The 24,461-nt window shown below is 38.4% G+C and overlaps 4 protein-coding genes across 4 annotated transcripts in view; 1 reads left to right on the top strand and 3 right to left on the bottom strand.

The window, feature by feature from the left end:
• The window catches only part of LOC101311209, a 57,618-nt gene that overhangs the window by 27,382 nt on the left and 5,775 nt on the right, over positions 1-24,461 (bottom strand). The gene's annotated exons all lie outside the window — the stretch shown is intronic.
• LOC101306348 (ubiquitin-conjugating enzyme E2 2-like) lies at positions 6,170-7,815 on the top strand. The gene is made up of 4 exons (XM_004302009.1): positions 6,170-6,194; positions 6,706-6,914; positions 6,995-7,373; positions 7,592-7,815. The coding sequence occupies exons 2-4, from the start codon at positions 6,727-6,729 to the stop codon at positions 7,721-7,723; spliced, it is 699 nt and encodes a 232-aa protein (XP_004302057.1). The 5' UTR covers positions 6,170-6,194; positions 6,706-6,726; the 3' UTR covers positions 7,724-7,815.
• LOC101306643 (pathogenesis-related protein PR-4B-like) lies at positions 8,337-8,855 on the bottom strand. Its single transcript, XM_004302010.1, has 2 exons — positions 8,589-8,855; positions 8,337-8,507 (listed from the first exon to the last, which is right to left on the bottom strand). Exons 1-2 carry the CDS (start codon positions 8,853-8,855, stop codon positions 8,337-8,339), a joined length of 438 nt encoding a protein of 145 aa, XP_004302058.1.
• LOC101305767 (auxin-responsive protein IAA16-like) lies at positions 16,948-19,052 on the bottom strand. The gene is made up of 5 exons (XM_004302007.1): positions 18,636-19,052; positions 17,730-17,971; positions 17,490-17,625; positions 17,341-17,402; positions 16,948-17,242 (listed from the first exon to the last, which is right to left on the bottom strand). Exons 1-5 carry the CDS (start codon positions 18,920-18,922, stop codon positions 17,205-17,207), a joined length of 765 nt encoding a protein of 254 aa, XP_004302055.1. The 5' UTR covers positions 18,923-19,052; the 3' UTR covers positions 16,948-17,204.

The following is a 24,461-nucleotide window of genomic DNA, read 5'->3' as shown; positions in this document are numbered from 1 at the left end:
CCAGGGTTTCCTTAGGAGAAAGATCTGACTTCCTAGAACTTAAATAAGTTGCTAGAGAACTCAGATAGGGTTGTAATTTAGAACTCAGATAGGGTTGTAATTTAGGTTAAATTCTATGCCTCATATATTCTTGTCTATAAAAGCATGTGACTTGTTTGGTTGCCATTGAATCAAACTTGAACTATGTTGTAAAGCAGAAAGAATCAAACTCCTGGTCCCCCTTTACCTGTAACTTATCTTAGCACCAGGTGAGAAAGAGCTCCTTGGATGATCTTCTGAAGATTCTTCTCTCTTTGAAGTTCCTTCAACATAAAAACTGCATTCACGTAAGGCAGCAGCTGCCACAACATTAGAGCTTGTGACCACTACTCATTATAGTTTACTAGCTAGAGGAATGTACACTAACATTGCCCCATAATTTAGCAATTCTTGATGTTTGGTTCATTTTGGTATAATGAGAGTCTGATATCTATACTTATGTTTTTGATTTTGTTTTTTGTCGAATCGATTGATACCTTCTTGTTTGTGCAGAAGCAGCAGTCTCTCTTGTTGATGTCAGTAATCCTTGTAACTGCATATATGCTTAATATGTCACTTAACAAAAGGTACGTCACATATTACCATACATGGTACAAGCAGATTATGACAGTGTATTTATGCAAAGAGAGAGTACTAATCTAATATTCATCTCCATCTTAATTAGTGGTCTCTCTCATGGCTCTACTCCACATCCTTACCTCCTTTACCAGAAGCAGCCTGCAGGTGATTGGTTCTTTTGCAGTGCTGCATGGATCCCTAGCTCACTTATTCATGACCTCCGGCCACATCCACCTTCTCCATCTCTATCTATCCCTCTTTTATTTTCTTTGTCTCTGGGATATGGTCGGAGGCCCGGAGTTAGCCTGTGCCGACGTCCAAATTCATGGGACCAAATTAAAACTGCGCATGCTTTAAAGGAAAACAGATATATACTGCACAAATATGCCGATCAAGTCATTCCAGCCGATTATTCAATTTCGTTTTCAATTAGCCAATACATATACATATATATTAACCAATTTTATGATTTTCAATCATGCCTTCTTCCTAAAATAAATGTTGGACGTACGGAATATTAAACAAGCTAGCTTGCTAGGGTTGAAGCAGGAGGAGGAGAAGCAACAGAGCACGAAGCGTAAGTAGTAATTATTCGAAAGCAACTGGATATCATCCAAGCCTCCAAGGAAAACAAGGAGCTAGAGATAACCAGGAATCGGAAGAACAATAAATCATGGTAAGATCATCAATCATAAATCGAAGTTTTCAATGACTTAACAAGAAGAGAGAAGAGAGAAGAGACACGGATACGAGAAGAGAAGAGAGAAGAAACCGGATCCAAGGAACCGGATACGAGAAGAGAGAAGAAACTGGATCCAAGGAAAACGATGAGAACTAGCTAAGAGCCAAATGATACAATGGAAATCGAATCAACAGCAAGTGATGGTCCAGGTACCGGGTATTATTGGGAAACAGTCTCTGATCTCATTCAATTCCGGTTCAATAATGACCTGCTCACTTGCAGAAGAGAAATAAAATCACAGAGGAACTTCTGTGGACATGGAAGTGAAACGTTTAGGGTTGTTCAACGAGGCTTGTGTTGCTGAATGATAGATGTTAATGGAGGGTCGGTGGTGGTTACGACGTAGTACGTACGTATCCTAATAATACATATCTAACGGACGGGTGATAGTAAGTTGCTCTAAGGAAAAATTCCGACCAGCATGCATCATCTGTATTATGGTGACTATAACGTACCTAGCTATCTACCTACACCACAGAAACAAGGGGTGATATTGCCTCTTTGGGCTTTTAGTTTGGCTGAAGTTAACCCTTAACAGAAATTAAGGCAAGGCCAAGCTCTCTCCAAACCTCTCTCAAGTACGTATAGCATGCAATTGGATTTCTGTAAATTAAGACGGTATAATTCTTGCTAGTTTTGGTGCATCTGAAACTTTTAGCTGATGTCGATTCCTCGATCTTCTAGAGCAGCCATCTATTTCAGCGTCGACATCCATCAGTGCAGCAAGATATGAGCTCCCGCTAAAATTTTCCGGTCTCAGCTAGATCTACACGTACCGACATTAATAGCTTACGTTCTTCCAGTTGCTTTCAAGATCAAATACCTTAACCACGGTCATCTGTGTTGGCCGGGGCGACATAAATAGTTTACCAAACCAGGTACCTGGCCGGCCCGCTGGCCGTAAAGAGGCAAGGTCCATATATGCCAGTACATATAGGTCTTTAAATTTACATCCGTAAAAATACATATGGAAGAGAGGGGGGGGGGTAAGATTTCTACATATATAGAGGCCGGAACTCCTTACTTTTCCATCAGATATAGAGTGGGACTGAGGCATGGGCGCATGGACATAAGTTCACGTCGTCTCTTTTGCTTCTCCCTAGCTCGAAACAAGCAGAATGCATTCTTGCCTTCAATCTTTCCAAAGTTTCGAAGCCGCGCAGTCACTTGCCGGATCTGTTCTGCCGTCGGTATATATCTTTATTCCATGTCCGTACAGCTCTTCCAGGACTCGTGGCTCTTCTCTAGGTTTGGATTCCATCGGGAACTCCAGGACAGAGCAGCAGCGGCCAGTTAACTTCTGCCTTGCTCAGACGCCGTCACACCAACCGCTGTATTTTGACACAGAACAATTTGTATATATTCATACAGTGCTAAGTGTGACGTCATCTCAGCAAGGCAGAAGTGTCGACGGTGATTATTGATATAATAATCGCCTACGTACCCGTCTCTGCAGCTCCGTGGCGAAGTTCCCGTTGGAATTTAAACCCAGAGCAGCTACGTACGAGAGTCCTGGAAGAGCAAAGAATCTGTAGGAGGTATGTATTGGTCTTGGGACTACTGTATCGAGTATGCATGTACGCACGTTTTCATCTCATCACTCTCTATTTGTATCGAACATAAATCTTAAGATCTAAAAGATATGAAGGAATAGAATGCTTGGAAAATTTGACTCATTTACATTACGTATATATGTGCATGAGTTTCCTTTCATTAATTTGTAACTGAGTAGGTCCGCAGGAATCATCTCGATCAGGGCTGCAAAGAGGATGAGCTAGGTGACCGGTAATACTGGTGGAGCAATTCTGAATTTTCCAACAAACAAACGCATCGGCTACGTATTCATATACACAAAGCTCTTGGAGTATTATTTTTCATTCCTTCATCACCATTATGATAATTTGGTATGGGGTGTTACCCATGAATTTACAACGGAGTAGAAAGTATGGGATGTACGTGAAACTCACTATATATGGAGATCTTTCCACTTGAGAGCGACAATGTTAGTGGTGTTGATATTACGGATACCAAACCACCAATAATGTATTCTTTGAAGAATCTACGGGATCGAAATATTTGGCATGTGTCTTCGATCTCTAGTTATCAGATGGTTCTAGCTTCCTACTTTTATTTCTTCCTTTTTTCTGTTTAAAGACAGTTTTCTTCGATTCTTGTATCTTGCTATTTCTATGCCGTGGATCGAGGGTTACGTACCGAAAGAGTCATAGCATTGGTGGAAACCCTTATGATGATGATCACTAAACTGAGGACTAGTTAATGACTTTCTAATCAATGGATTATAAGACCACTCGTTTTTATCACATTTTGCAAATCCACCACAGGGGCGTAGGGAAGGGAGGGTCAAGGGGTTCAGCTGACCTCCCTCACATTTTTTATTAGGTCATATTGTTATCTAATTTGTTAGTTGAAATGTGATGTTGGTACTATTTTGACAATTCTAACTAATTAAAGAAAAATTCGGCATATAAAATATTAATTACAACAATCAATTTGGACAGAGGAGTGTTCAACTCCTCACGTGTGTTAGTTACGTGTGGTTCTCTTATTTTTTGTTAATATAGGTTTCTAATCCGAATCAATGATTGATAGCATCTCCCTTTAATATTACAATTAAACAATATTCCTAGTTTTTTTTTTTGTCTTTTTAATTAATATGTTTTCCTAATCAATCAATTATTGTGATTGATTTCTCGTGCACCTCTATATAAACATTTTTTAGTCGCTTCTTTATGTATTCTTTTTGTTATCCTTTAATAAATTTTTCCCTGTCGTCGACAACCTTCATAATTAAAAACTTGCAATTATGGATGTTTTAATTTTATTTGAAAAGTATTGTAAGAGAAAAGCAGCAGAATAATCGACACCATCTGAAGCTCCTCCAAAATTTCAAAATATGAGCAATCGTCGAGGACAATTATAATTGCTTTAAGAAGATTTGTTATTTTATTTAGCTTTTGTTTTCAAAGTATTCTAATGATTTATAAGTTTTTATATTATTCAATAAAAATTATATTTTTATTTTGTGTGACATTATTGTTTAAACTCTTGACCCTTCTACTTGTGGTTTCTGGCTACGCCACTGTCCACCAATGATCTTTTATGTATATGCATATGGTAGATCTTGTTTCAAATTGATAATCGTTAAAATACTAACCATATTATAATCAAATCTGTAAAACATGAACGGTTTATGTCGATAACTGATAAATCATGATTATGAATGTCTTTACAATTTAGTTGAAAAATTATATGAAAGATCATAAATGATCCAAATATAATTATCTAAACATCAAACTGTTAATTTACTGAAATGAAATCGAAAAGTGATTGAAATAAGGAAGTCCTCGACTAGTCCTCATTAAAAAGCAAGCCTTATTCTAGTTTTCCAGAATTTTCACTTTTTTCTTTCAAAATTTTGTGAATGGAGTAAAGATGGCATTAAAACCCATGGGTACCCACACCCATGGGTAAATTATATATTGGGTTTTAATTTTGGGTAACGGGTATACCCATTTTCAGCAGTGAGTGAGTATGAGTATTTTAAAAATACCCATGGGTTTAATGGACTGGGTATGGGTAATACCCGTGGGTACCCATGTTATACCCACATACCCGGCATACAGTCTGTAACAGTCATCTCAACGAAGTTTGTTTGTTTGTTTTTTTTTTTTTGGTTTGAATATCTCGGCTCTGATTTCCAGCTTTCCGATCAATCCGAAAACAAAGGAGAAAGAAGACGTTGTCCATCAACTACGAAGATGGGAGCCGATTGAGTTTAGGGTAATATTTGAGAAGAAGAAGATCTGGGATTGAAATCAATGGAGGAAGGAAGAAACAATTAGAGAAGAAGAAGATCTGGTATTGAAAATCTAAATTGAAAGGATGAAGACCTAGGATTAATACCCAGACGTGAAGAAGTTTCCCTCCTTCAGACAAAACCTTCTTCCACATCATTTTTCCTTCAGACATGAATACTTGGAATTTGGAGATCAAGATTAACAAGAGGGTGGGTGTTGGGGTTTGGTTTTGTTGAAGAAGAAGACTTGAGGATCGGATGAAGACCTGGGAAAATTCGATCTTGCTCTTTTAGCCTTTTCCATCATCGTTGATATCGTTGAATTCGGATTTTGGATTTCAAAGACGAGAGTGTATTCAGCGCACCAGTCCATCTCCGCGTCTATTTAACGCGGACTTTTGATTTTTTTTAAACGGACGACCGAGATGGACGGATCCGTGACGCACCCGAGTGCGCTGTATAATTTTCATTCAAAGACATGGTCAACTTGGCTTTAGGCGAGGTGGAGCTGGAGAGATGTGAGAGAATCGGACTCCATTTTTGCTCATTGAGTTGAAGAATTTTTATTTTTTTATTTTTTTGTCTTTTGATAATAAAATAGAATGGGTAATGGGTGGGTAAGGATTTTACCCATTTAGAAATGGGTGGGTAATTACCCAAACCCAGCATATAGTATAACGGGGGTATTACCCACCGGGTATTTACCCAACTAGTTTGGGGGTATAAACCCACGGGTTTTACCCATTGAGTAGGAATGCCAACCTTAGAATGGAGAGACCCGACCCTAGAGAGGGTCTCCTTCAACCCAATATTGAGCTCAAAAGGCCCAAGCCAAGAATATATAGTTAATAAACTAGTGGAAGAGGAAGACCAAACCTTTCCACTTTTAAGTCATTTTTGCGTCAGTAGAACAAAAAGAAGACAAAGTAGTTTCCCTTCCCGCCTCGTACGTGTTCCTTGATCACCGTTCCGATCGTAGACCACGACCCGATTCGGAACCTCTTCGGATCCAGACCTCTTCGATATTCGGAGCTCCAGGTCAGATACCCTTTGCCCCAATCATCTCTGCCCTGTTTTGGTTTCTGATACTTGTTGAATTTTTTGTCGGTTTGGGAAATGAAAAGATCCCAATTTTGAGCTTTTTACGGTCTCAAATTCCTAAGCTTTGTTTGGTTTTAGGGTTTAGGGTTTTGGAAATGAAAAAGATGGTTGCTCTGGTTGTGTAGCATATTGGAACTGTTGAGTTGAAGCGAAAGTTTCAATTTTGAGCTGGGTTTTAGGTTCTCTTGTGAGCTTTTAACTCAGGTCAAAGGTTTATCTATGTTGGTGATTTTAACTGTTTGTGTTGGTAATTTTCTTTTGTTCATTTTTCATGTTACTCAAATTGAGCTACCCCAAATTTAGAATTGGTATATAAAAGTGTAGTTGTGTTAGTTTTGGGGAAATGGTTAGTTTTGTAATTGGTTTTGGTTGGTGTTTGTCGTTTTAGGACTTTGGTGATATGTAGGTGTAGAGGTCTGAACTAATGATGTTGACTCCTTCGATCAAGACTCTGTCGAGGGACTTAGATATGATGCGGATTGAGGAAGACCTGCCTCCGGGCGCAGAGATGAGTTTGGTGCTACCTGACTTGGACAGATTGAGGCTTGTACAGAACTCATCACCTGCAGGCGCGGAGAATAGTATGGTGCTTCCACGTTTGGACAGATTGCGGCTTGTAGAGCAATCAACTGGAGGCGGAGAGGATGTTTTTGCAAGGTAAATAGGCTGTTTCGACATTCTAAGAGTATGCTCGGTAAGTATAGTTAGCAATGTCTGACCCCTTGATACTTGGACAGGCTGCTAAAGGTGTCAGATTACCCACCCCCAGGCGCAGATTATACTCTTACAAGGTATAGACTGTTTAAAGAGTTGAAGAGGCTGCTACAAGACTCGCCTTCAGGGATCAGTGTGGTTCCTCCAGAATTCTACAATTGCAATATAATGTGTTGGAATGTTGTTATAGCTCCCCATTCTTTGGATTCTCCTTGGGAGGGAGGTGCATTTAAGTTGACTCTTCAGTTTAGCGAGGATTATCCACTCAAACCACCAACGGTGCGATTTGTTTGTCAGATGTTTCATCCAAATATTTCTGCAGATGGAACTATGTCTTTTGATAATTTACTGGATCGGTGGCCTCCTATAAATGATGTGGAAGATACACTCAAGTATATCCAGGTATGCTTTACACTGTTTGGGTAGCATTCTTGTTTTCTTGATTTTTTTATGAATTTACAAAGCACTTATCCATGGTTACATGTTGAATGCAGCTTATAGATATGATCGAATAGCATACTGTATACACATTAGTTTCTTATGTTTATATATACTGGGAACTTTTAATCTGTTGAACATCATGAATCTGAGATTCTAATACACACCATTGGTTGACTCAGTCCCTAATATGTCATCCCAACCCAAAGTATCCTGCAAATTCAGAAGCTTTCTGCATGTACTTCAGTGACAACAGACTTGAGTACAACCGAAGAGTGAGGAGGATCGTGGATCAGAGTTGGATGGCAGACTAGTAACTTCTTTATGTTAGAATTAGTAGCACTAACCGAAGAGTCAGGATGATCGTGGATCAGAGTTGGATGGCAGACTAGTAGCTTCTTTATGTTAAAATCAGTAGCACGGTTAGTAACTTAGAATGAGAATTGTTGTGCAAATCATCCGCAGTTTATCCTCTATGTATATCCATGTTTTCCTCCCAGATTATGAATCCTAATTGTCTCTGTTTCTGATTTCTATGTAGACGTAGTTTTCGGTCTGATTGAGTTTTAGTATCAGTGCTTTGCTTTGTTGTGTATTTGCTGAAAGTTGAACCTATATATTACTTCAGCCGCTACAAATTTGACTAGAAAGTTGAAATGACAATCTGATCACAGAGACTCATTCTTTCTTTGGTATCTAATCTTAGCCAAGAAACGCTCGTTGTTTTAAGCCAAGATGGCCGAGTACCTTTCACTTTTATTCAGTGAGCTCCAGTAACAATAAACACTTGATTCCTGTGCTACATTTCCTTCATATAATGAAACTTTGGTTCACATCCATATGTTGGAAGTTTTTAGTAGGTAGCAAAGAATAACAATGAAAAGAATTTGAGTCTAATCAAGTATTAGATATGGTTGATTGGTTGATTTAGTCGCCACAGTCTACAAAGTCGTAGTTGACAACAAGGTCGCCTTGTGCATAGCCTCTTCCATCAGTGTCTATCTCGTTAAACACATTCACATCCAAATCCAAACCTCCATTGTTGCACTGATCTATAATTCTCACTGTTTCCTGAGCTCCTGTCCCCATGTTTGTCACCTTCATAACACACATTCCGATTAACTATTTGCACAAATACGTTGATGAAAGATCGAGAATTTAAGATTCTTAAGTGATTACCAGTAAGCATTTTCCGCAAGCATCTGCTCCTTGAGGGCCATTGGGTCCGCAGAAGGCAGTCCATCCGTATCTGCTGCGCCACTCGAAGGGTTGATCCTCATCGAACGTGGCGCAGAAGGCGCCTACTGCTAGCAAGTCCCAGTTGTTATCTTGCGGATTGTATAGATGGTACGTGGATCTCACATTAGAAGCACTTTGAGCAGCAGCTCTTCCCATTGTTGCACAGACAATAAGTAACAAAACTATATTGCTCAGCTTCCCGCCCATTTTCTAAGTTTAGTTTGATGGTTATGTATGGCAGTTGAGTTGGTTTTGCTTGGTACACAAGGTTGTGGTTTGGGGAACCTTATATATAGAGCAGCCTAGACCTATAGGATGTGGCAAAGACGGCACGTATACGAATTGAAAATTCGAAATCAAATGCATAGAAATGATCAAATGATCTTATGCAAATCAATTATTACATTGTTGCTTAGATGAGTTAGATCTCCATGCATGCCATATCTTTGTTGGTTACTTGATTTGCATTGAAGTTGATGTTTAATAATGATCCATCTGCATATACTTGCATTGTTCTATATTCTTGTTTCACATATTAACTTAAACTTAAGAGACAAATCTGCAGCAAAACAAGGAGAGTAACAATGTCAGTGCCAGTTACTTTCCCCCATGCATCTCTTGCCGTCTATAAGCTCGTTCTCATTGCTTTGTCTCATATTCTGCTTAATTTCCTCAGTTTCTTCATTTGTTTGGTATTACTCTAACGTATATAATTACAAAAAGTGAAAGATGAAAAATCAAAAATAATTCAGAGCTTGTCGCGAAATGGTTAATGCTTACATTAAGCTACGAGCATCTCCAATAGTGAGATTTAGAAATTGATAGATTTAGCAAGAAATTTGAAATTTAGGTATCGATTAAGCAATGTTGCTCTATCAGTAATTGCTATTTATTATGTTTTAACAAATTGTAAAGTGACACGTGGGCAAGAAATGAGAGAGAAGATTTAGCTATTGCTTTAGTTATGCATCCATAGATCTAGCAATGGTTTATGTATTTTGTTGGAGCATCAATTTATCTTAAAAATTAACAAATTTCACTTTTAACAATACTGCTGGAGATGAGTTAGTGTGAATGTGTCTTGTGAGGCAATGTTCATACACATGCTAATACTAATAGTTGAAACTTAAAATTTAGGGAAAATGCCCTAATGCCCAAATATTTAAAAACTAAAGCCTATTCCAATGATTTTTTTTCTCCTAACCCATTCCAATGATTCTTATTAAAAAGACAAGTATACCCTTATTTCATATCAACCAATCATTTACTATCCAATCTCAAACCAACCATCTCTCTCTCTCTCTNCTNCTNTCATACTNTTCATATCCTANACTTATACTACTACTACTACTACTACTACTACTACTTACTACTACTACTACTACTACTACTACTACTACTACTACTACTACTACTACTACTACTACTCTCTCTCTCTCTCTCTCTCTCTCTCTCTCTCTCTCTCTCTCTCTCTCTCTCTCTCTCTCTCTCTCTCTCTCTCTCTCTCTCTCTCTCTCTCTCCTGGACGACGCAATGACGCCGCCGACGCCAACGCAGCTTATGCTTCAACAACACTTGCGCCGATGCTGCGACGACGAGCAACGAGTATCAAATCTCTAATCCTACCTCTGCTCTCTCCTCTGCAACCTCCTTCACCGCTGTCGGAAATCAACGCCGCTCGTCAACGTCCTCCTTCTCCGAGCCCCCTCATCCGACCCCGGCAGCAGATCCAAAACGTTGTGCCGCTCGCCAAACTTCATCGTCATCACCGATGTTGTCCGTCTCCGGTGACGATGTAGCGAAGCTCCCTCCGGCTACGTCGAGGACGTCCTACCTGTACTCGTCCCGCCTGCTCGACTGGGCCAACGAGCAGGTTCATAGGCAACCTCCGCCTCCGTCTCCATGGCCAGATCGAAGGCGTCGGGTGCGTGGTGAGGGAGGTGAAGCAGTTTTGATGAGGGAGGTGTACGGTGAGGGAAGGTGCATGGTAAGGGAGTAGATCCGATGTGTGAGGGTGCGTGGCTCTGCGGTAGGTGTAGTTGTATTTTTGTAGCTGATAGGTAGTTTGATTATTCGTGTTGTAGTTTTGATTGATTATTAGCGGTCAATAACTCGATTATGTTATAGTATTTCTTCTTTTCTATTACAATTAGCTGAAATAAGTTGATTATTGGGGGTCAGTAACCAAGTTATTGGGGGTCAGTAACCAAGATTATTAGGGGTCAGTAACCAAGATTATTAGGGGTCAGTAACTAAAAACTAAGTGATTACTGGGTGTCAGTAACTGAAAACTAAGTGATTACTGGGTGTCAGTAACTGAAAACTAAAAGTTATTGGGGGTCAGTAACTGGTTACTGGATGTCAGTAATTAATTAATAACTGGTTACTAGGGGTTAGTAACTGGTTATTATGGGTCATTAACTAGTCAGTAACTGATTATTAGGGGTCAGTAACTGGTTATAGGGGAAAATCCGGTGACCGGAATCCGGCAGCCGGTGACCGGAGTCTGGTGTCCGGTGACCGGAGTCCGGTGTCCGGTGTCCGAGGTTCCGGCCAAGTCTTTTCATGTTGAAGAGGTAGGGGCAAAGTAGTCTTAAAATAATATGGTTTGTTAAGACTTTAGTAAAGATTTGTGCATTTGGGCATAAAAATTGTTACCTTATATTGGAATGGGCTAACGTAAAAGATTATCATTGGAATAGAAAATAAGGGGTTTGAATTAGTACTAAATGAGCATTTTCCCTAAAATTTAAAACTAACCAAAAAGTGAAGTTATGTAGTGTTTCAATAGACTTTCCACTTATCTATTTTTCACGCGATTCGTATGATTCATTAAATTTTCCATAGTTAATTACTAGACCCGAAAACCACTATAGTTGAAAAGTAGGCCGATCACCTCAAAGCCCAATAAATTTGGCCCAACACCACAAAAAGCATGGGGAAATGACCCAACCATTTCCCGCCAAAACGAGCCGAAACACTGCTTCTCATCCTCTCCACTCAAACCCTAATCAATCTGATCAACCCTAAACCTCCAAGAACCCCATACTCAATCGACCCGGGAACCAGATTCGAAAACCCGTCTGGAGATTCGGAGCTACCAGGTGACATAATTTCCCCCCGAATTTTACTCGATTAAAATCTTTCCCCAATTTCAATTCTGCAATTCTAGGTCAAATTTCACGTGTTTAGGATTGAAAAGATTCCAGCTTTCGTGTTGGGATTTGCTTAATTCGTGCTTTGGTATCGATATCTAGTCCGAATTCGAACTTGGGTTTCTTTAATTAGGGCAAGAAAGATGGGTTATTGCGTTAAAGATCGAACAAGTTGCCTAATTGAACTGAAAGAAACCCTAATTTCCTTCCTTTTCTGGGTTCTTGTCCTATTTAGTAATGTTCTTTTACTGTTCTTAGGATACCCAAATGAAAATCACAATCTTCAAAGTGTGTGTTTTGATAAAGATTAGTGTTAATTTTGGTTTGTTAGATCATAGCACAAGTCTAATTTGATGGGTTGGTCTGTGAAAGGTTGAGCTACAATGTCCATGCCAGAGGAACATGGGTGCTGTAGGAGCAAGTGGTTCTTTACAAGAGAGGAAATTGAGTGCCATGCTCCATCTCGGAGGGATGGCATTGGCCTGAAGAAAGAGGCCCAATTGCGGCGTTCATACTCGTTGTTGCTACAAGAGATTGGAACGAAGCTTAAAGTGTAAGTATTTCGGGTTGTTTGTGGATATATCGATAGCATCTGAGGTCTAGTTGTTCTGAAAGTGTGGGGTTTCTCTGAATATATGGTATGGCGTGTTTTGGCTGATTGACTGCTATATCATGGTTATCTATTCTCTGCTGTATTTTCAGGTGTTATATAACTGGTATATCTTTGCTAAGTGTATGTGCTAGCTTTGCCAGGCCAAGTTGATCTTAGGTAATTCTACAAACCAAGGCTGCATTCGAGCTAAAATGCAGGCTGCATATTCTAAGCATGAACATTTTGGTTGCCTAAAAGCCTCGAGTAATATTTGGAAATGTTGGTTCTGTACCAGTGAAATCAAGACTTCCCGTGTTTTACTTTGTTGGCAGGAGAATGTAGCTGATGGTGCTTAACTATGTAATACTTGTTGCATGATTGTCTGTACTTGGTTGAGCTGCGTCTTTGTTCTCCTTTATGATTAAAAGTTTCCAGAGTGAATGAAGTTAACTAAATGTTCTTCCTGTGTAATCAATTGCCTCCAATTATCTTTTTAGTTGCCCACCTTTCACTAGTGCTACTCGTCATACAAGGCCTTTTTATCGGTACTTTTTTTAGCTTCTCTTTTGGGGAAAATATCAGTGTCTACTGTTTCCCTTTTCAGTTCATATCAATGCTACTACTGATTTCCATAAGATGGTGATGATGTTTTATATCTCTCAGGCCTCATCTGACAATTGCAACTGCACACATCTTGTGCCATCGCTTTTATATGCGTCAGTCCCATGCTAAGAATGATTGGCAGGTAAAGGTTTTTTGTGTGATAATGTAAAATGAAACTACATCTGCCAAGAAAGCTTTTCCCCCAATTATATGACAGTAAATATTTTACAGACTATTGCAAGTGCTTGCATCCTTGTTGCCTGCAAAATGGACGATACACCACACTTTCTGGATGATGTTACTTTATTGGCATATGAGATAGCACACAAGTCTAATCCGTCTGCCTTACAAAGTATCAAACAAAGAGTATGTTAATACCCATTATATGGTATTACCTCGTTATATATTTCTGTTTCCATGGTTGCTTATTTCCCAGTTTCCACCTTCTGCATGCAGGAATTTTTCAGAAAGCAAAGGGGGTTGATTATTCTATTGACAACAATTAACTTTGATCTTGACATTCAGCTTCCATACAAGACACTTGTTGCAGTTTTAAAGAGATTAAATATCCCTGACCTCGCTCAGTTTACTAAGGTGGCATGGCATCTGGTTGATCAGTGGTGAGGATCATATTCATACTATTTAAAAGACTTTTGTATACATCCAGCTGCAGATGTAAAACTGAACTTTCTTTTTGTTATTTTGCATCATTAATTATACTTATGAATGAATGTGTAGGCTTCAAACATCACTTTGCCTGCAGTAAATGCCCCAATACATTGCTGCTGGTTCAATTGATCTTGCTGCCAGAATTCTCGAAGTCAAACTACCTACAGAGAAGGGAAGAGTTTGGTGGACGGAGATTGATGTGGCACCAGAACAGTTAGATGGTTAATTGCAATTCCCTGCTTTGTGTCTTTCTTTTCTGTTCTTGATTTATGGATGATGTGTCAATTGAAGCCATTTGCTGAGTGTTAGATTGAATTCATGACTTTATTGTTCATAGATTTCCAGTTCTACTCCTCCTTTCTCATTGTATATTGGTGTTGGGCGTTTGCTTTATTTTGTAGAAGGTATATAACTTTACTCTTGTTTCTTGCATAGGTCACTAAGCTGATGCGTAGTAAATTGGAGCCTTTACCATCCAAAGGTATGGCAATCATTCATTCTGAATCATTCTCTAGAAAACCAAGTTATAGTAACTCTCAATCTTGTGCTTTAAATGAAACGACGGATCAGTATTCTAGACACACTTCTTGGTGAAGGAGAGAGGATCAGGAGAGTGTTAATTAACTACTAAAATATGGCAGAAGTTACCACTTGTTTTGTGATAGGGGTCCTAGATGAAAGCAGTAAGACGGCAATTTGAGAATCAGAGTTCAATATGCAAGAAACTGAAGATGCATTGAAGAGGAGGAGAGATCTGATTTAGGTGCAAATATGAGGTTGGCAAGCATCATAGATGACGAGATGGATACTGAAGCTTGGATAGAAAGTGAGCTTGAAATCTGAGCGGAGGTAGGAGACACATAGCTACTGTATAAATCTATATTAACTAGTTGATTTTTGTTGTTATATGTGGCTGCATTTGGTGAACAAATTCAATGAGTCTAGAGCATCTTTTGCTGATGATATTAAAGTGCAGTTTATTGGAAACCATTTCCAGGAACTCCATGGTGGAGTCCCCCAAACATTGTCACAGTTCACATATGACACTATTATAAAGCTAGCTCAGAACGTTTATAGAACATCTTTCCCCATCAGAAAGCAGGGGATTGAGACCATTTCCACAGTCAACAAACTGGTAGTCTATCCACTTCCATCAGTGTCCAACTTTTGGTACACACCCACGTCCAAATCCAAGCCTCCGTTTACTGCATTGATCCACAATCCTCACCGTCGTTTGAACTCCGGCAGGTCTTCGTGTTAAGCTATGCCATGCAGCATATGCCTCACTATGGCTTTCTGAAGGTGGGAATATCACTTTATCATATCATAAAATTAAGCTATTCGATTACTTACCCTTGAGCATTTGCCACAAGCAGCTGTCCAGCCATGTTTACTTCGCCATGATTAATGTTTGCTAGCATCCCAAGTAGCGCAATAAGCACTCACTTGACCCAAGTCCCATCGATGTTGCTCCGGATTATACATATGATACACGTTGGTGGCACTCTCACCTCCACCGCCACCGCCACAGTTGCTCTGGCAACCTTTAGATGGTGAGAAGTAACCGTCGGAGGTGCAAACAGTAGCCATACAGCTTGAAGACCACATTGTTGGGCTACACCACCACCAACTAGTTAGGCACATTAGTGATTATGACCTTGACCACACCCAAATGAAAAGCACCTTCAATTGCATATTCATATTAGATTAAAAAGAATATGATGTATTAATCTATTGTCATTCACGAAAGTTGCTCTCCAAAAGGATGATCTTTGCAAATCGCAAGATTTGTGTTTGCAAAATACTGATCAAGATCCAAATCCCCAATTTTATGCTACAGATCAATCAATATTGGTTGTGAATCCCCTACTCTATGCTACACATCAAGCACTACCGGTCTAAAAAGACAACATCACTGTCCATCCTATCTCACTTGCCATTCAAAAATCCTAACCTGTAAATGAGATTCACAAAAGCAAAAATCAAAACACACTGTATTATCCTATTAAACATTCAAGAATGTCACCTAATCGACTTTGAGTAACAATACGTCAATATATAGTTATATACTATGAAATTAAGAACGATCTTTCCAAATCCCAAGATTTGTGTGTGTAAAGTACTGATTGATCGACTTGCAAATCCCCAGTTTTATGCTGCAGATCAAGTCCTAGGCTCCTAGCAATGGATTGTGCAGAAAGCAAAGATTAAACTAAATGATTGACTAATTAGTCTAATGCATGCATATCAGCATATGCATTGTTAGGGATTTCTTGAATCCCTCGTTTCATGCCGTCGGTGATCTTACAGTTACACAAAGCGAAAGCAAATACCAGCATGTCCGCCATTTCTGCAATTATATAAGCTTCTCTTATATGCATGCATTTTCTGGTCCATTCCTTCTGCACTGTTATATTATGGTCAAAAAATATAAGTTATTATTCGAAAACCTATAAAAAAATAAAAATAAAAATAAAAATAAAAATAAAAACAAATACGATTTGGACCACCAGCATGTAGAGACATATTCTCATTCCTAATTGAGTCGACAGCTTTCAGCTGGATGCGCATAGCTGTCTAACTAATTCAAATCAAATGGCGTCAATAATCGAATGAATAATGAGGTTGATCGATGAATGCTCCCCTACCCAACAATCTGCGTTCACATGGCCCTGCCTTCCGCCTTATCACTTAGGTTCATCGAACTTATTCGATTTTCTTCTCCTCCTCTAAGATTATCATGTTCCATCGAATACATATATAATTAAAGCCTTGTCTATGGTTCTAGGATGTTTATTGTTTTTTTTTTTTTTAAAAAAAACATTTTATTGGTAACTCACAAACCCTGCATATATAGGTGAGATTTGAACTCATGACCTCAAAGTTGTCAATTAAACAATTTAACCAACCAAATCACGGCTCACTGACAAGATCTTATGTTGTTAAACAATATACAAAAGAATATTTATATTGAAATTCGTGTTATGAAAGGTTTAAACTCAGAGTCAGACGACAAACGTAGCTTAACATTTCATGTCTGACCAAACTAGAATATGTTCCCTAAATTACTGATCCAACAAACTATGGTGATTTCATATATATTATTAATTTTGGAAGAAGAAAATAAGGAATAATGCAGAGAATCTCATCATATCCAAGACATGAGGGACATGGAATGCCATGAAAAAGAAATTAGCGGAGAATAAAACACTATTTCACAAGTAGTAGTATTATTAAACAGGCGGCCATAGACAATAATTAAACGTTGCACCTCAGCACATGAGCAAGATAATATGCACATCTTCGATCTATAATATTATTTGCTTCTTGTTCCTAACAAATCTCCGAATATATTCTTACATAAAACTTTGAAAACAGTAGAGCGCACCAAAAAAAAAAACCATGGTACAGAGAGTCACAGGCACATCCAAACTTCGTGCTCCAGTTTTGTGTAGAGCCGGTCTGCAAATTTTTCATTTGATTGTGTCCGTGCCAGAAAGTAAATCAACCAAGCAGACAAAGCGAGCAGCTTCATCTTCAACTTCTGTTCTTGAACTTCTCCACCGCTCTCGGCGCTGCAAATAGAAATTAAAACAACTAGGTTATGAACCAAATCTTGATATTCAGGGGAACTGTATTGCCAATGTTAATCTGATCGAGTACTAGTACTAACCAAGTCCAATCGCCTCCGATCCCTTCATTATCCGCAAGCGTTTGCATGAATCGACGAACATCCTGCGATAGATGTCAAAAACAAGATTAGGGAAAGTGTTCCTTAATTGATTCAAGTTTTGAAGCTCAAGGCCACAAGATAGAACTTACTCCCATGGTACATCTCCCACAAGCATCCAATCTCCATCTTTGTCTTCATAACTAGGCACATATTCAGAACCATTCAGAAGGTCTATCAGTTTGCTCTCGTTCATGAAATCCTTCATTCCTTGTGATCCACAGTTACCTTCATTCATGCAAACATAGAAACTAAAATTACCACTTGGAAACAAAAGAAAGCATGGCGTTGAGTGAAAGGTTAATTAGGTATAGGTAAAATCTTAGAATTACCAATAGTGAAGGAGCTGAACATTTTGCCTAGGGCAGTAGAAAGCTCTTGGTAGCTTTGGTACAACTTCAAGTCGACTTTACGTAGATAAGGTGCCCCATCCATACTCACTTTAACAAAGGCCGCACTAGTACTAGTGCTGCCACTCTTCTCGGCGGCCTGATCCTGATCGGTGCTCTTCTTTTGGACGGCGACGATGTTCTTTCGGAATGATCGGACGGGTGGCCAACCCACAACTTGAGCCCTATCATAACACAGAGTAGATCCAATTAGTTACAGTGTTGTTAGGTAATAAGTCGTTTTCATGATTAATTAGATACATATATCTTTCTTGACTAATCTTCTTTAACTTGTAGTGCGTTGTCATAAATTCATTGTTTGATAGTTGAGGACAAAGCAAATGAGATGAAGTAAGATTCGATATGTTTTGTTCTTTTCCTTATTCTTCCCGACCAGTTATTACTTATCACTCATTCAAAGACTTAATTTAGACCTCAAAAACCCAAAAATGAAGATGAAAACAAAACAAAAAAGGATTCAATGAAGAGGATTGATACTCGATCATATTAGAACTAATTCATATAATTGCAATTTAATGGCTTTCGTCAAATGATGAACAAATCTACACCCTCTTTTGAACCCTTTGGATCTTTGAGAGAGGTATAAAGCTTGTTAAACAGTTATGTCGTCGATTGAGATCACACGGTTTTCTCAACTTCAGTCATGTTATTGAATTTACCTCAAGCTTAAGTTTCTAACTCAATTAATCTCAATAAAATGCATCAAAACTAGATGATTCTTAGCAAAGCAGACCTACTTTGGTTGGAGATGACCATTTGCTGTTAAAATTCACAACTTTGTACCCAAAAGAGTTCATATCAACGAGAAAAAAACAAAACAAAACTTACTTTGCACGAGGAGCAGGAGCAGCAGAAGCATCCTTCTCCTTCTTGATCTCCACCTGACCATCTCTCCCTGACCGGCTCACATCATCATTTTCCGAGGAGAAATTGAGCTTCAAATCAACCGTTTCCGAAAACCCTCTCTTCCCGCTACTGCAGCTCTTCACGCCTTGGTCGCCGTCTTTCAGCGCACCCGGCAACCCTAGACGCAGCTCCGTCTCTTCAAAGTTTATCAAGCTGTAATTCCTGTCCTCCACCGTAACACCACCACCCATGGCTACAGTACTAGTCATTCAAACCACAACTATTATCCTCCGGCCTCCTCCTTCACCGGAAACACTTCTAGTTCGAGTTCTGTAGCTTTCTGGGGCTCTCTTTGTTTGCTGGCGAAGAGGGTGCAAGTGTTAAACGTGTGACTTTGGAAGAAGGCAAGATTACGTCGGAGGTGGTATTATACGGTTCTGAATTCTGAAATGGAATCTTTTTAGGGTTTGGAGGGCTCTGATGTGTCCACGTGGATGGCGCCGTTTGCTGGATCGGCCTCGGGTTGTCGGAGAAGTGATGTCATGGATGATGTCAGCCGCTCGGAAATGATTGTGGGTACAAGCAAGTGGACATAGGACAACTTGGCTTGTTCGCCTTTTTATTTCGTTCCTTTGGCCTACCCGATTATTATTCCTTAATTCCAAATTTTAGAGCTTAATACGATTTCAAAGATTATTATTCCCAAATTTAATCATTTCTAAAATGTTCTACTTTTCCATTGCCAAACTTCACTAATGATTAATTGTTGTCCCTTTTTTCTTTTTGGAGACCATTGATGATGGAGTGAGCTTTTGTTTACCAAAAGAAATGTTGTTGCACTGTATTATGATTCGAAAATAGTTAATAGTTTGGAAAGAATAATATATTACGTGTATCTGATATATTATAAAGTAAATCAATACTCGTTCTGAAAATTGAACACTCAATAAACATATACGTATGTCTAAGTTGAGCATATTATCGTACTTATATCATAAATGCGTAATTTAAACGATACATATATATTTAGTGGTTATATATATTTTTTAGATATTTGCTTATTGTAGTAGCGTACCAGCATTTAGTCATTCACTATCATGCACAAAGCACAATGAACGACTTGGACTGATTTTTCCTTATCTTCACCCAAACCCCAAAGTCTCTACTTTTAACCCAGCTCGCCATGTCCATGAAAAGGAACAAACTTGGGACAATGGTTAGGCATATAGTACATCTCACAAGGTAATCCCAACACAACACACAGCTACAATGCCCTAATAATAGAGCTCAAAGGAGGACAGAAGGCCATTGCCTAGTGGTCACAAAGGTTCGTGAATCCAAACATCTTGATTTGCTCACGATCTTGCTAGATTCAAAGCACAACGTACATGATATGACTTGCTTCAAATATTGTAAATAAGATCATGTCAAGAAGAAAAATCTTAACAGACTACTCAAACAACTGATACAACTTAAGAATATGAGGTTACGCTTTGTAGTTTAAACAATTGTTTAAACAATTCGTCTACAATAAGTAACTCAAAATATGTATAGACGTATCTCTTTATTTAATATAGAATAATGTATATAACTTGATTCAAGAAATATATTAAAATAACTAATTTTATAGCGGAGAGAAATCAAAATCTTATCAAATTACCACATTGTGTGGTGACCATCAAAGCACCCTTGCACATCATGGGGTCATAGCATGGATAAGGTCCCGAATAGGTCATGAAACTTGGCCATAAATTTAGGGAAACAAAAACAAGAAAGTTCTAGGTTGTTTTTGGCAATAAAATTGATGTTTTATAGAAATATTATGACCTATCATAGTGTTTTTTTCTATATATTTGGACCAACCATATAACATATTATGGAATTTTCTTTGCTTTTGGAAAATGAAAATGTGTTATTATTCTTGCTTAGTTGACATGATAGCCCGAAATGTACTGGGGTACACCCGACATGACAAAACTGAGGTCTTTATCAGGCAAAAAAAAAAAAGGAAAATGGAAAATAAAAAATGAGATAGAAATTAGAAAAAAAAAGTCTTATCTGGCAACTAATCGTTGGTGGTTAGTGGGCTCCATGAGAATGACTCAGTGGGCCTGGCCCACTCTTATATAATGGAATATACGGGTGTGTTCGAGTGTAGCACATGGCTTCCCATTCCCTCGTCTTAGTTGACTTCGTGAGACGCGTTCAACCTCCGCCATTGAAGCTTCATCCTTAAGCTCGATCATTGCCAAAACCCTAGCCAAGGGGACCTGTGCAAAAACATAATCATGGTTTGTAGCAACTTAAAAATTAAAGTGGAATTAGGTGCATGTGTAGGCTTGTACGGAACAAATATGTTTTGCTATGAACTTATGATCGATGTATTGTATATCGTTTGTTTTCTTGATGAAAGTCTCGTCGAGTATAGACCTTAAAAAGATGGATCGAATTAGAGTTCAAAACCTAGACCAACTAGTGCCTACTTCAATAGGCAGGAGAATTGTAGGGAATTAGGATAATACATATTATGAGAGCGAATTAGTAGCTTTCAATAACCAATAAAGTTGTATCGTAAGTTTCTTTTTATCGTTTCAATCAGTGATCCACCCATAACCTAAAAAGTAAAAACTTACTTATTAGTAATAGTTATGTTGTATGATATGGATGTTACACTAGTCTAATAATCATTCGTATTTTCCTCTAGGAGCGTGCGATATAATTTGGATTTATTCATTATGTTGTATGTTTTGGGATGTTAGATTGGTCTAGTCATCACACCCACATTTTCCACTATAAGCATGCGGTATAATTGTTTAGAATGATATTTTCAACACTCAGGTTTGTCACTTTCTACCATGGCAATCCAGATTTGATATCAAAGTATCTTCGAGCGTGCAGTTACTGTTACTTTTTGTGTGTTAACATCAATGGTTTGCTTTATATTAGCTTGAATTTTAACTCCTTTGTATGATGAACCAGTAAACATCTATTAAGGTTGCTTAATCAAAACTTATATGTATAGATATACTCATAGCTATAGACGATCGATGGACATGTTGCTACTGTTTTAAATTTCGACTTTTTTGGAACTGGTTGCTCTAAATGCTTGTTCTGGTTGCTCTAAACGCTTCTCATTGTAATTTAAGTCTTTTAACATAAAAAAATATACAGATATAATCATAGCTATAGACGATGGACATGGCCATGCATGCATGCATGGGAATAGGGATAGCCAACAGAGAAGAAACTGCCCCATCTGGATTGATTCATTCAATCAGGCTTTAAAGTTCTGGATTGATTCAATCAGGCTTTAAAGTTGCCAAAGCACAGAAAGCGAGAATGACAAGGACCTGCCTCGGATCACCACCACCAAACAAACACGTACTCGGTGCCCCATCGGCCCTACGCCAACCAATCCACCAGTCAGAACCGCCCGTGCGGGGTGGCCCCCTCCTCCCCATCCGTCGCCATCCTAAACGCTCTCTCCGGCTCCTCCTCGATTAGTCACCGTAGCCCTAGCTAGTCTCCTATAACAGCGAAACCCTAAACCCCACACACGTACAGAGCAGCAGTAATGAGAATATAACCACAAGAAAGGAAGGACCATCAACCCGTCGTCGTCGGAGAAGAGACACCACACGTGTGGACCTTTCATGGCAGTTATTCAAACAGTAGTTTCTGAGTTCTGACTGTTCACAGGTACTGTATCTTTCGCTGTGTACTGTTCTTGACAGAAGGTACGGCGCGACGTCGGCACCGTTGGTTTCCTATCTTACTTGGTTTGGCACTTGGCAGGTTGGTGAAAATCGTGAAATGCAGTAGTTTTCACTTCATGCACGGTGGGATCGAGCCAGGAAAAGGAAATGAAGCATATATCACATCAAACGCAGAAGGCAACTGTGATTGAGAACATGAATGTGTATTTGTCCAGGCCACGAATGGATTGTTCCCTATCTACCTTGCCGAAAAATTTAATGAGAAATTGACGATCGTTCCTAACAATTGAAATCAATCGAATGCAATACCAAATGTTTATCTACTTAGTATTAGTTTTTCGTTTTGTTTGGTAGCAATAATTAAATCCGAAGGATAAACAACATTTACATGCGATCGAAAACGTTAGCTTGTCATGAATAAGAGATGAAAGTTTACCTTGAGAAACATGTAAAAGGATTCATATAGCTAAAACCCTAAGAGTACTATTAGTACTCCCACCACCTAAAGAACATTGTTAACTGAGCCCCTATAAAGACATCCCGACAACCAAATTACGAATATAATCAAAGTAGAGTACGTAGTTATATAAAAAAAGAGCTAATCATGAACTACAAACGTACGTAGATACAAACTACAGTTGATGTTGGGATCGGAGAAAATGAACAATGTAACAAAAATAGTAGTCAGACAAGAAAAATAAAAAGAAAAGAAAATATACGCAGATAGAAAAATTCTAGTATATTATGGTATAACATGTCTTACAAAATATATAACTATAATTGATTGAAAAAACAACTAAATGACCATGTACTGACCATTTACCTATTCAAAAACCCTTATGTGTCATACAATTAGACACATTTATACCATATGGTATGATAGACAAACCTTACACAGATAAGATAAGGCAAAGATGAAGATGAATAGCTGGATTGAGCTTTAATAGAGGCCCATTTTGGTCGGATCCCAAAGGAAAACCAGCTCTGTATACTCCATTATTGGAGAGGCCCATTTTGCTGTCATACTTGAATCAATCAAACTGGTGGACCATTTGTGTCTGTGGTCCTAACAAAGTGATTATTGAACTTAATTACACCTATAGAATTATTTTTAGTTTAATTTATTTGCTAATTGAGCTTATCCTAAAGAAAATTCCTCGGAGAGAGGTATATGTGCTCTGTAGAAATGATAGACATTCGAATGTGTATCCATTATTTTGTCTTGTTGTCTACTAAAACAAAAGAAGCATTATTATTGGATTGCAAGATTAGTTTGTAACCTTTCCATTCGGCTAGAGCCATATTATTTTATCAAAATAAGACAGAAATTTGCATCAATAATCATGAGAATATTTCAACGTTTAAATGATTTTTGTACCGTATGGAGGGAGTTCAGTTTTGGAGGACATTCTATTCGTAACAAATAAAATAGAGAAACATAAAACATTCAGACCACTATCACTCACATAGGTATATTAGAGTTCCAATTCAAGCATTAATTTTGTTCGCTCGACGTTACATGTTAATCAGTAAGCGGTTGGAGTCTTGGAGATTAATGATGGAATGAAGCGGGCTACTTCCTAGGGTTTTACACACGGTTTTAGAATGAGTCACATTACATTACATTATTACGTTATTTAAACGTAATAATTAAATTTTGCTTCTACAACAGGCGAAAATAAGACTAAACTTGTGTGGTCACTGCCTTGCTCTCCATCTTCCTGTCTAAGCATTCTCTTGAGTGATAGCCTACCGACACTCATAACCCCCACCTCGACACTCTCAGCTTTAATCGAGTTTTCATTTGCTAATATTATTATTTTGTTTAACCGGAGAGAAAAAAAAAATAGATCTACACATGCATATATTGATATTTCCTAAAATTAATGTTCCATTTATGCCGAATGTCAAACAAACAAATGCCATCATTTAAATCTTCTCTACTAGATGTTCATAGTCATTCAATCAAAATGTACTATTTATATTATCGCAATCATTCAAACCGTTCGAGAAACATCATATTTATGATAAGATACTGTCCTGCATTATAATGCTTTACATATTCAATTAATCAGCCACTTGTTAGTCTCTC

The sequence above is a fragment of the Fragaria vesca genome, linkage group LG6 (assembly GCF_000184155.1).
Source record: "Fragaria vesca subsp. vesca linkage group LG6, FraVesHawaii_1.0, whole genome shotgun sequence".
NCBI lineage: Eukaryota > Viridiplantae > Streptophyta > Magnoliopsida > Rosales > Rosaceae > Fragaria > Fragaria vesca.
The sequence above is the reverse complement of the archived record's forward strand: the minus strand, read 5'-3'. Positions and strand labels throughout refer to the sequence as shown.